We start from the raw sequence: 13,012 nt of genomic DNA on the forward strand, positions 1-13,012 counted from the left end.
GTTCTGTTCTTGATCTATGCATTAGCTTAGAGTTTTCTATTGTAAGGTAAAATAGCCAACATGATTATTTTTCATAGAGAACATTCAAAATACTCCGATATGACTAAATTGTGTATTCATTGTTTTACGGCAACTAACATTCAGTAGAGCATATTTACCTGTTAGATGCTGAAAAGCAAGAATCCAACATTGACGTTGGTTGTTTGTTATTGTAATGCCCTGACATTTTTCCGATGACCAGGGAATGCTTTCCGCAGTTTGACCATGATACCTGTACTACGACCATATCACTGGCAGAGTCTACTCATACCAGTACTCCTATTTGGTTCCTATGTACTGCCTAGATCTGAACCTCATAGCTACACCATGTTCACAGTTACCACTGTTGATATCTGCATAACCGAATACAGGTTTTGCCAAACGACATGCTGGAGTTTCTGGCTGCACCTGTTCGATTCATTTGTGAGTTTTTTCCGAGGTTTTGGTCATTTTTTTGTTTCGGATACATTAGAGAGGACCATGCAGAAATTGTAGTGATCTTTTTTAGCCTCCACACTAAGAAGGGAGTCAGGCCCTATCCCTTTAAATACTTTAAATAGGTTATGAAATTGGACTAAAGTCCATGCCTATCTGAAGTGATGGGATCGAATTCATGTATACCCATTATCCTTGATACTGGAATACACATTTAGATCTCACGTTGAGGAAGTACTAAATATGTAGATATTGGTCCATTTCATTATCATTTGGTACATCATCATCATTTCTCCGTTCTCTACTGCAGCAACAAATACATGTGGATTATTGTTTCACGAAGTTACTATTTGTGCTTAGGTTTGTTTCAATGTTAAATGGAGCTCTGGGAATGTTCATCTCATGTTAATTTATTTAGTGTGTTAGTATTAGTAGTACTTTAGGACAATCGATCTTGCCTGGTCAGTGATACTCTGAGTGTGAAGATATCAAGTCAGAAGTAGATTGTGCATCACACATTTTATTCGGCCAAAGTTACCTTTCACTGTTTGTGAGTCCACGTTTCATCAACCATTGTGTTGTCTTGTATGCATACATCAACATTTTATTTATTATTCATTGGACTATTGTTTTTGTCGTTATATGTCCATGTAATTTTGCAATTGTTGAAATTTATTTTTCTTTTCTATTATTATCCAATGCCCTGGTGTGTTATAGCATTACAAAATGAGGTAGTAAAATGTTATCTATAGGGTGCAACTGCACTAGCTTCGGACGGGGTAATGCCACCATTTGGGAGTACAAGCTACTTTGTGTATGTGTTTCGTCACGTTTCTGGTTTGTCTTTTAAACTTCAGTGATGTGACTTCATTAATGATAGCTCAAATATCTGAGGCTTGTATAGTATCCTTATGATATAAAACTATGGTTTTTCTTGCTTCTTTACTGGCCTATTTGTTTTACATTTTTCAGATTTGCCTCTTCCCGTTTGTGCAGCAAGTGCATGGTCCTCACCATTATGAAGATTGCATCCTATATCTTTTCGTTTCAGTAGTTGTAGTTTGTCCAAGTTTTGGACTTGAGTAGATAGTGAGTTGTTGTAACAGGAAGAGCATCAAATTTATACTAGCTCCCTACAGAATGTATCGACATGTATGAGATAGTTGTGTTCTTTACTGACGGTAGTGCACACGGTGTAAATAGTGCTTATCTACTGGATAAATAATGCATCTTAGTAAATCGTTGATGGTTTGCTATTTGCATGGACTCTGCATTGCATCACTGAAAAGTTGACGGGCTTAAGAACACAAAAGGAAATAGGTTGGCATATGAAAGTTAGTATCAGAGTTTCTTGTGGCTTTTGCTAAATCAAGAATTACATGTGATTTAACTATTTTGTATATCTTTTCTAATATGAATCATGAGTTTTAATCTGAGAATGTTCATTATGGACTATTGGACTGCCATTGCTACTAATAAGCATGTAACACGCTTCTGTTGAATCTATATTCGTCAAGATGAAGACGCGCATGGCGCGTGCATGTTTACTAGTTAGTAATAAATAAACCAACTTATTTTGTCTTCCAGTGTACAAAAAGAATTGGCTCATTTTTTTTCATTACGCCATGATTTTTCCGATCGCTTGAACTTATAGGAAATTGCAAGGCCACTAAATGATGGTTGCACCGTTCCACCATTCTTGAAACTTGAAACTACCAAACCAAACATCGACAAGAAGAAGCCGAGCCCCTGAGAGGGGCAAATGTACACTGTGCACTGACGCCCTCTCACATTGAAAAACCATTATCTTCATATCTAGTTATGTTATAAGTTTTTTTTTCAAAAAAATGCTTATACATTACCCCCTTCATTCCTTGATATAAAGTGTATAGTTTTTTTTTCGAAAAAGGCTCCAAAATATAAGGTGTACTGCATAGAACCACTCATTTTGACATTTTTTTACGGATTTAATTGCATTTTCTTAGCTCATGCAAACTCCTATATTTTCTCAAAGTAATATTTCAGGGGTAACCTTGCCCAAAACTCGTGTAACTTGCCCTTAATGTTTGTTTCTTAATTTTCGTGCCAAAAACTATACACCATGTATCTAGAAACGGAGAGAGTACTTGTTATCAGTATATAATTTTTTGTACTTTACGAATTCTATGTGCTATACAAGTTCATTGGAAACATTGATATATACAAATACAAATTATTATTTTGATTCTTATAGGCCCTGGATTTGGGTTCCGCCCCAGGCCCCCAATATCTTAGGGTCGGCCCCGCTATTGAAGTGGATTAAGTGTGTTGTCTACTAATGCAGCACCTTCTGCTGGGGTGTGTGCTCGCCCAAGAGGCGTGGGATCACACTTCGGCCCACTGGAGAATGTCGACACGGATGCTGGGCCGGACAAAGCGCTACTTGAATGGTGGTCCGAGCGGATAGCTCTGTCACGAAATAGGAGAGATCTATGGAAAACAATTACACTTGTTCTGTGGTGCCTTTGATGGCATTGGAATAATGTGGTCTTCAATGGTACCTTGCCCTCGACCCAGATTGTCTTCCAAAAGATGATAGTGGAATCAGAGGCTTGAGACGAATGTGTCTTCTAAAATTTATCTCTATCCAACCAACAACTTAGGTCTAGTATTTAGATGCTAATAAACAAGAGAGAATTTTTTATTTGGCCTTTGTTGAAACTTCAGTTCCTTTTTTGGCCCTTATAAACTTTTAATTTCCTTTTTGACACAGAATCTTCTTTTGGTTCCTTATAGGACCTTCCGTCCATTTTACTAACGGTGTTAAAATGACAGCTAAAAAGACGCTTATGCCCTGCTGTTGTGTGGGACCCATCTCATCCTCTCTCTCCTTATCTTCATCTTCCTCTCCTCCCTAGTCCCCATCATCTGCCCATCTTCATTGTTCGCTCGCCCTGTGCCCGCGCCGGCCTCTCCTCCATCTCCCTCCTTTCTCCTCCCCATCTGGGCAGGCCCACGCGCCCTTCAACATGCTCCCGCCGGACGCTGAGCCGTTCATCCAGTGGGACTCTCCATCCCAGCAGGATACCACCGGTAGCTCGCTCACGTAGGCATTCCCAATGGGCCTGCCGAAGATGGTACCCGGGGTTTACTGAAGGCCCACAGGTCGAAGAATATGAAGTTCGGAAGCCCAGTTAGTTGTTAAGGAAAGATAGAGTTGTATTAGGAAAGTGGAGATTTGTAACTTTACGGGTTGGGAGTCTCCCGGAATCTGTAAACTTGTGTAATACGAAACCCTCGACTCCACCTCCTATATAAGGGGGAGTCGAGGGATAAAGAGAGGATCGAATCATTGTCAACACAAACCCTAGTTTTCATAAGCAGTCGAGTACTTTTTTGGCTGAAACCCTCGAGATCTACTTGCCCTCTACTTCCAACAAAACTCTAGTCTACAACTTGTAGGCATTGACAAGTTAATCCCTTGTCACTCGCTGCTCAGGGCCGGCCGCGGCGAGGAGGATGATCCCGTGTTGGAGCTGCTGCTGGGGTTCGTGGTCCTCGTCTACAAGCTTGTGGGGCTCAACCTAGACAACATAGCTCGGGTTGCAAGCACCCTATGCACCGTGCGAATTGACGTTACCTCGCTCGTCCACCGCAGACCAGCACACCCCGGAGGTCCATGCTGCTTGCGTGGCTCCAGTGCCAGCCTAGGGTTTTGCTACGCCTCGGAGACCGACGTGTGCGCAGCTGGGCATTTGCCTCCGCACCGGCAAATCGTGGTCGTCCTCCACCATGGGACCCCTTCCGCTCCCATCTGCCATGTGCGGGTCGGCGGCCATTCCATCCCGGGGTCAGCCTCCTCTCCACGCAAGGTCGCCTAGGCTGGGGATGGCTGGCTGTTGTCCCCTCAGCTCCAGATGGTGGGGAGTCAAAGCCGCGGCGGCGTCGGGATGGCCCGAGGTGTGCCTCTGGAGCAACAAATTTTGCACATCAAAGGGCTAATCTAGGACACGAAGCAAAAGACTGACAGGTTTAGTTGGGGACTCAAACTGAACGGTCTAACCGAGTGGAGGGAAGGTCATATAAGGAACCAAACTTTAGCTCAGTGCATAAAAGGGAACGCAAAGTTCTTGAGCGTCAAGAAAGGAACTGAAGTTTCAACTACGACCAAATAAAGAATTCTCTGAATAAACAAATGCAGATTAGTTTCAAAAAAAAATGCAGATTAACACCGAAGCAACCGTCTAGTCAAACATTGAGTTTATGGCACTATAAACATTGAGTTTATAGTGCATGAATGGTCACCACGGCACCACCAAAATTGGCACCACACGACCCGAGCCACGCAACAAGTCAGCACTGAATAATTCATAAATATGCACATCTCTGCTTCAGCACGAACACAGACCACAATACTAGTTCAAGTTCTTCGACACGAAGTAGTACTAGCTAGAAGCCTAGAACTAAGATGGCCCGAGGCGGCGCAGAGCTCAAGCTGCTGGGCACGTGGGCGAGCCCGTTCGTCCTGCGAGCGCAGCTCGCGCTTAGCTTCAAGGGCCTGACCTTCGAGAACGTTGAGGAGGATCTACGCAAGAAGAGCGACCTCCTGCTGACCTCCAACCCCGTGCACAAGGCGGTGCCGGTGCTCCTCCACGGCGGCAGGCCCGTCTGCGAGTCGCTGGTCATCGTGCAGTACGTGGACGAGGCCTTTGCCGGCGCCGCCGGCCCGCCCCTCCTCCCCGCGGACCCCTACAAGCGCGCCGTCGCTCGCTTCTGGGTAGCTTTCATCGAGGACAAGCTGCTCGCGGCATGGCAAAAGGTATTCACCGCCAAGACCGACGAGGAGAAAGCCGAGTGGATGAAGCAGACGCTGGCAGCGGTGGATGTTCTGGAGGGAGGCCTCAAGGAGTGCTCTAAGGGCGGGAGCTTCTTCGGCGGCGACCACGTCGGGTACGTCGACATCGTGCTGGGCGGCGCGGTGCCATGGGTGCACGCGACGGAGGTGCTCTCCGGCGCAAGGCTCTTCGACGCAGGCAAGGTCCCGCTCCTCGCGGCGTGGCTGGAGCGCTTCGGCACGCTGAAGGAGGCCAAGGCGGTCATGCCGGACGTTCAGAGGCTGGTCGAGCACGCCAAGATGAAGCAACCTGAGGCCGTGGCCGCAGGTGCAGCTGGAGATAACTGATCCCGTAACGCATCGTAGCCGTCTTTGGGATTTTAGAGTAGTACAGAGAAAATAAGGATATGTGCTCACGAAAATATATAAGGATAATGATCGTAGCAAATTACATTTTTGCAGTCTTGACTCTTGATAATATTTTCACTTTCGTATTCTTGGACCTTGCAGGTTCTTTATATTGCATAGTAATGAAATTTGGATCAGTTGGTATAATTGATACTCCCTCGCAATGAATAAGGATTAGAGATCTTTTACGATGATTGGCATGGAAACTAGGTTTTCGTCTGATTCCCTCGCAATGAATAAGGAGTACATGCGAGCGGTCGACCAACCTTCATTTGCCATATCAAAAGAGGGACGAGCGATGACACACCGCCACTGCCACCGTCAACCTTCCAACAGAGCACTACCGCCACATGCCCCTCCCCTTTGAAGGCCCGCCTCCCGAAGACCATACCACGCCAACCCTGCCATCCTCGTTCCCTATAAAGACCACGTCATGCCATTCCCTTGGCACCCTCTCTCGTTCATGTCCGGGGTTGGTGGACGGTGAGGAATCGCTCAGGAGAGGATTCCGTCAGAATGAGAGATGATCAACGGGGAATGACAACACTCTCTCCACTATTATTCGTGCCGTAAGAATCAATGCCTCAAGATTTGTGCAAAGCGTTGGTTGGCTGATCGAAAGGGCACTCTTTTCTTTCAGTTTCCATATATTAGAGATACCGGTCACACCTTATTTTGCTTCCGATCCAACATTTTTAATTCCGTTAGTTTGGTTTCGTCTATTTATCACCATCAGATCGGGGTGGATGAATAGTTTTTAAAAATACCAACCAATATAAAACTTGTGTCAGGTCAAATAAAATTTAACCAAACATTTACCAAAATCTATTGACAAATACTATATCCTATTATATCATATAAAAATATATTTCACTATGTATCTAATAATGTTGATTTTTAATTTTTATGTTAGTACTTGGTCAAACTTTAAATGGTTGATTTTTCAAGAAACTAGAAAGGTGGCCCTCGCAAATTCGAGTGAGGGCATCATCTTAGTATGACAATATTTATTATTTATTTTTAAATTCTGATTTTCCCTTCTATTATCTTACAAAATACACAAAATGTCTGATATGGATATATTTCAAAGATAAATTGTTTGAAATTATGTATATGATTATATTAATAAAAATAAAGCACAAAATTACAAATCGTTTGAACGAAAAAAAAAAACTTATGATATCGTTGCTCAAAAAATTATATCTCATGATATTGATTCTTTATTTATTATTGTTTTGATACTTTGATTGTCACAGTAGAGCGGAAGTGAGTTCATGATCTTCCATCGTTACTTTGATATTTTTTAAATTATTAATGAAAGTACTTCGCACATTCAAAAGTAGATTATATTTAGATTTTGAACAATTGCATCTGTGCATACTATAATTATGAATCTTTGTAAAATTATTTTGATTGCTAGACCTAATGCATACATTTTATTAAAGAAATGAGAAATCTTTGAATTAGCAGTCCAAATAGATATGATCGATGTCACAATTTGTGGGGATGTATTTTGGAACATAATAGATATCAGAATGTATATGTATCTGTAGCTATATTCAATATTCAGTCAAATAATTTTGTACACATGACCAAAGAAATCAAGGACAACTTAATTAAATGTTCCGCAAACTTTCAGAACCGAAATATACATAAAAGATATAACCAAAATACCATAAAATGAAGCCAATTCAAACAAAAATTCAAGTATCACCGGACAAACCACTGATGCATATAACTAACAGAGATACATTACTCAAGGTGAAGGTCTTCCTGTCGTTACTTTGAGGGGCTGAATTCCAGAATGTTGGAACCGATATTTGATTGATATGTAATAAAAGTATTTTTTTTCTTACATTCTCGGAAAAACGTGGCTTCAAATATCCCAGCATGGAAAATTAATTAAATTAGTATATTTATTATTGTATCCATGCTCCAAATACCCGAAATTGGAAACTAAATCATCAGGTGTATCTATTTGAAACATGTACCTTAATATTCGGTGAAAAACTCATATTCCTAGTACGCACGCTCTTCAAATGTAAGGGCATGCACACATGTACCTTAATTTTCTCGCCATAATTTATAATTCCTAGATGTGCCGAACTACAACTCTTTATAATAATGTAATGTGTAGGGACATCAAATTTGGATGTAGGGTGAAAATATTTTCAGCATAACCCTATCAAAGTGTTGATTGCTTTGCCTCCTCACTATTGTGATTAGTGTTTCGTCTGCAAATAGCTTAATCAAGTCATCGCCTTGCAATTTTCTTGGGATAATGTCTTATGGTTACCATCGTTGATAGAAAAGAATGAACTTCTGCCGCCGAGTTGAAGGTCGAAGCACGCTTGGCTGATATGATGGATGGATCCCTTGCCATGCGGTTTATTTGTTTGGCAGATTTTCCCGCTACGGCGGGAGGAATATTGATGGATGCTTGCCTGGCTGATTTTCTATCGGTGGCAGTCGATCTCATCATGGTAATGGGAGGAATAATAATGGATAGTTGTCCGACTGATTTTCTCATGACGTCAGTCGCAATACAGTATGTTAAGATTAGGACTGGCCGGATGCGTTGACGGTGCTAAAATCGCATGTGATAGGCATAAATAGATTTAACCGATCAAAGTTCTAATAATTGTTTTCGAGAAATCTACAAAAGTCTAGCCGACATATTATTTTAAAAAAATGTTTATCCAAATGGACGGTTGATGGTTTGCTTTTTTTTTTTCTCTTTACAGAATGTCGTAATCGGCAGATCACAACGATTTTTGCGTAACTACAATTGTGTTATGTATCTACACTGATTTCGGTCGGCCGTTATTATTTTTTGAAATAGGTTTTGACATATTTTTGTCGGCAGACAAATATATAGCGTTGACATATTTCTGTCGTTAGGAAAATATATAGCGACTAATCGCTATATTTTTACCATGCAAAAGGTCTCATATACTATCCATCAGTGTACATATTTTATTTTCTCTTGGCATATCTTTAGTGGGACGCACGTGGTGCATGCATGGACTCATCGGGTCTACACGTTACGTTCAACCTATGTGTTTTCTTTTGCCATATCTTCAGATGCACGCGCATACATATGGATAGCGGATAGCAAGTCTAATTTTTTTTTCTTTGACACGTAAACAGTCTGGTTGAACAAAAAAGGTTACGTAATTTTCTGGTAAATCCTAACCGTAAATTACATATCTAATATGGTGCCTCTATTTTATACCTCTGTATTATGCTTTTAGTGTACTAATAGATAATATAACCTTTATTCCATTAAAAAAATAATATAAGCCCCATTCAATTGAAGGAGCAAGGAGGTACTAGTACGAAGTGCTAAGAGCATCTCCAGCCGCGTCCCCCAAACCGTCCCCCAAACCGCGCCGGATTGAGCGTTTGGGGGACGTGTTTCGTTCGTGCCGCGTTTGGGGACGTCGCTCCCCAGTCGCGTCCCCCAAACAAAATTTCGCAAATTTTAAACTTAACTAGATTCGATTAGATTCGTCCAAACTTACATAGATTCGAACGAAATTTGACTAACTTTAAACTAAACCTAATCTAGAACCACTTGCGGCGGCCGGAGGCGTCGTAGTACTGCTGGAAGTTGTATATGTCGTCGGTGACGACCTCCTGCTTGACGCGCTCGTCGACGGGCTCGTCGACGGGCTCGTCCTTCACCAAGCCGCTTGGTCCTGCCTCGCCGTCGTCGGTGAGGTCCACCAGCGGCTTGCCGGAGTCGCGGATGGACATGGCGATCGCCGCGTCCAGGTCGCCCCTCCAGGCGTCCTTGTCGTCCATGGACGCCAAGAACGCCGCCCGCAGCCCCGGGCAGTCCTCGGGGTCGTCGCCGCCGGCGATGAGCCGCTCGCTGCCGCTCGTACTCCGCCGGCGAGCGCCGCCTGCGACTCTTCCTCCGGCTCCTCCTTCACCTCCGGCTTCGGGATGAGGAGGGCGCCGCCGCGCCTCCCTTGCTGCCGCCGGCTGTCGCTGCCGCCACGCCTCGTGTTGACGGGCGTCGCCGGCTCCTCCTTCACCTCCCGTTTGGGAACGGTGTACGGCGCCGACCGGTAAGACGAGGACGGCGTCGATCGCGCCGGTCGCGAGGAAGAAGAGTGCGAGGAGGACGAGTACGTCGTCCTCCTCGGCTGCCATTGAGGAGACGGTGGCGGTGACGATGGCATCTCCAGCCTTGGAGCGCCGTTGCGGATGCCGCGGATGACGTTGTCGAGGGTGCGCCCCGGAACGCCCCAGAACAGGGCGCGGCCGTCCTTGTTCCAGCTATTGGGGCCACCGACGAGGTTGTCGGTGTTGCGCATCTCGATGTCGTACTTCGCCTTGAAGTACGTCATCCACCAGGCGTCGTTGTTGTCGACCGCCCATGTCGGATCCAACCGCTCCTGGGCGGTGAGTTGAGCCCGACGGGCCTTGACGGCGTCCCACCATTGCTCCGTGCGCGGCTTCGGCGGCGGCGGAACGCCAATGCCGTTCACGGCCATCTTCCAGCCCGCCGCTGCTTGGCGGCCGCATGTCCGGCGGGACCGGATACCGGGCGTGGTACGGCGCCCACGCCTACGCCACGGTGAGGGCTGCCGCGGCCGGGCTGTTCGCCGCGGCGATCTTGCGGGAGGACGAGCTCGACATTTTTGAGCGGCGAGGAGAAGATCTGGGAGGGGGGAGGCGGCGGCGACGAGAAGGATTATGAGCGGCGAGAACTGCAGGGCGTCTTAAAACAGCGGCGGCAGCGGGTGGTTGCACACAATAACTCCGGCGCGGACGGCCACGCGGCCATGCACGACGAGACGCGTCACCTGCGTCGCCCGGGAAAACAGGGACGCCATTAACGTCGCTTGACCAAAGGTAGGCGACGGGGTTTTAGCCTTCCCGTGCCGCCGACGGGTCGGGCCCGCGTCGGTTCGCCTCGCTTTTCGTTGTGTCCGGCATCCCCGGTGCGTCCCCTGTGGGACGGGGACGGGCTCGGGGCGCCGGACACCGTATCGGGCCGCGCCGGACAAAAATGGGCTTGGGGGGGGACGCGGCTGGAACGCATTTTCTGTCCGGCGCGCCCCAAATCCCTTTGGGGGACGCTTTGGGGGACGCGGCTGGAGATGCTCTAAGGCTGGTCATACTGGGGAGTAACTTAGACTAGTAACATATGTCATGTTACTAGTCTAGGTTACTACTTTCATAGTGGGTAGTAACTTATATGTGGTGTCATGCATTGTATCATTTATTATGTTGTAGACTCATCGTACTTTGAGGTGTGTGACGTTATGGTAATATAGCTAGTTACCACCTCATTCTCTTTCTTCATTTATTAGCATGCCATGTCACCAAAATGCCTTTAGATGTGTGATGAGGCTGGCCATAGTGGGTAGTATCATATAGTAGTATCATGTATATGATATTTTTCTATGATACTAGATCCATAATGCATGGTATCATAGACTAGTATTATAGTTTTGCTATATTAATTGATTTGTAGAATCCCAATACAAATTTGTGTACAAGATTTATTTGATACTAACTTTTCTCGTGATGTGCGCTATGATACAGTATCTACCTATGATACTCTAATCTTCTCTCTCATCCATAATTACCTGCCACGTCAGTATTTTTGGTGGGGCTAGGATGCATGATACTAGTTATGATACTAGCACTATGGCTAGCCTTACTAGCTATGTTACTCCTACTATGAGCAGTCTAACCGACAAACACTAGTAGCGCTTGGTGCCGTGTCAAATAGTTTACACTTTGTTTGTTGGCGGGGAGTGAGTGGGCTCCTTCCTTCCCGAGATCTACTCAAACTAAACGTTCTTTCTTACCTGTAGTCAAACTAAATAAACTTGTTTACCTGTCCACATCACACACACAGATGGTAGATGTACTCCCAAGGCTTCTTCTCCAAGATATGTGCATCTCGACAGCAGTGCTGTTTACAAAATCCAAGAGCTAATTTTGGAATCAACCAATAGGGTCAAGCATTGTTACATTGAAGTAACCGGAGAAGTATTTTATGCCTGTTGCAAGCCAGACAATCCGTGGACTACATATCCGCAGTAGTAGTTCCCACTGCTCCGATCAACTCATCAACAAACAACAGAGCACAACACAGGCTAAACAGAGTCCAACACTGTGCTACTAGTAGAGAATGGCAGGCGGAGGAGACGAGCTGAAGCTGCTCGGCACCTTCGGGAGCCCGTTCGTTCTGAGAGTGAAGCTGGCCCTCAGCTTCAAGGGCCTTAGCTTCGAGGACGTGGAGGAAGACCTCGCCAACAAGAGCGAGCTTCTCCTGGCGTCCAACCCGGCGCAGAAGAAAGTGCCGGTGCTCATCCACAACGGCAAGCCCGTCTGCGACTCGCAGGTGATCGTGCAGTACATCGACGAGGTGTTCAGCGGCACGGGCCCATCTCTGCTCCCCGCCGACCCATCCGAGCGCGCTGTCGCTCGCTTTTGGGCTGCATACATGGACGACAAGGTAATATATCGTCCTAGCTGTCATTGCCAACGCCAAGCCCTGTATGAGCATCAGAAGTTGGCTATCAGCTGACCCGATGTGTGCGCGCAGCTCCTGGCGTCGTGGCTGCAGGCGGCGAGGGGCAAGACGGAGGAGGAGAAGACGGAGGGGCTGAAGCAGACATTCGCGGCGGTCGAGACCATGGAGGCGGCCTTCAAGACATGCTCCAAGGGAAAGCCTTTCTTCGGCGGCGACAGCGTTGGGTACCTGGACGTGACGCTCGGGGCTCTGGTCGCTTGGGTGCACGCCGGCGCGGCGCTGTACGGCATGCGGCTCTTCGACGACGCCAAGAGCCCTCTCCTTGCAGCGTGGGTGGAGCGCTTCGGCGCGCTGGACGCCGTCAAGGCCGTCTTGCCCGACGTCGACAGGTTGGTCGAGTTCGCCAAGATGAAGCAGGCGCAGACTGCAGCCGCGGCCACGGCAAACTAGAGAACTGATTATGGCATGTGTGTAACATCAGGTCGGAGCTGGTATTGTGGCGTAGCTCTAGAATCAAAATACGTTGCTGATTGTTGTATATTTATCTTACTGATTCAAATGAAAACACCAGGTTTGGTTTCTACTCTGGAATTAGGACACGAAGTTCTCTGTTGTATTTCTCTTCCTTATCTCCATCTCCATCTCCATCTCCATCTCCACTACTATAAAAAGAGAGAGCGGCAGATCTGCACAATCCTAACCATCTAATCACCAAAACCATCGGTTTAGATTAGCTCTAAAACACTGTTAGACGCCACCCCGCGCATCGCACTGCCGGCGACAATCAATTGCGCTACGCGAAGACCCGCCAACCG

At 46.1% G+C, this 13,012-nt stretch overlaps 1 protein-coding gene across 1 annotated transcript; it reads left to right on the plus strand.

Annotated features, from left to right (window-relative positions):
• The first annotated feature begins 4,921 nt into the window (after nt 1-4,921).
• On the plus strand, nt 4,922-12,708 carry LOC124646633. Its single transcript, XM_047186727.1, has 3 exons — nt 4,922-5,632; nt 11,850-12,179; nt 12,270-12,708. The coding sequence occupies exons 1-3, from the start codon at nt 4,922-4,924 to the stop codon at nt 12,645-12,647; spliced, it is 1,419 nt and encodes a 472-aa protein (XP_047042683.1). The 3' UTR covers nt 12,648-12,708.
• Nucleotides 12,709-13,012: the final 304 nt, after the last annotated feature.

This window comes from Lolium rigidum, chromosome 4, assembly GCF_022539505.1.
Source record: "Lolium rigidum isolate FL_2022 chromosome 4, APGP_CSIRO_Lrig_0.1, whole genome shotgun sequence".
NCBI classification, from domain to species: Eukaryota; Viridiplantae; Streptophyta; class Magnoliopsida; order Poales; family Poaceae; genus Lolium; species Lolium rigidum.

Bases quoted from the DNA above. Each gene is read 5' to 3' on its own strand.
- LOC124646633 (XM_047186727.1), top strand. From the start codon at position 4,922: ATGGCCCGAGGCGGCGCAGAGCTCAAGCTGCTGGGCACGTGGGCGAGC. The intron at 5,633-11,849 runs TGATCCCGTAAC...TGCTACTAGTAG, and splicing joins CAGGTGCAGCTGGAGATAAC to AGAATGGCAGGCGGAGGAGA. The intron at 12,180-12,269 runs GTAATATATCGT...GTGTGCGCGCAG, and splicing joins CTGCATACATGGACGACAAG to CTCCTGGCGTCGTGGCTGCA.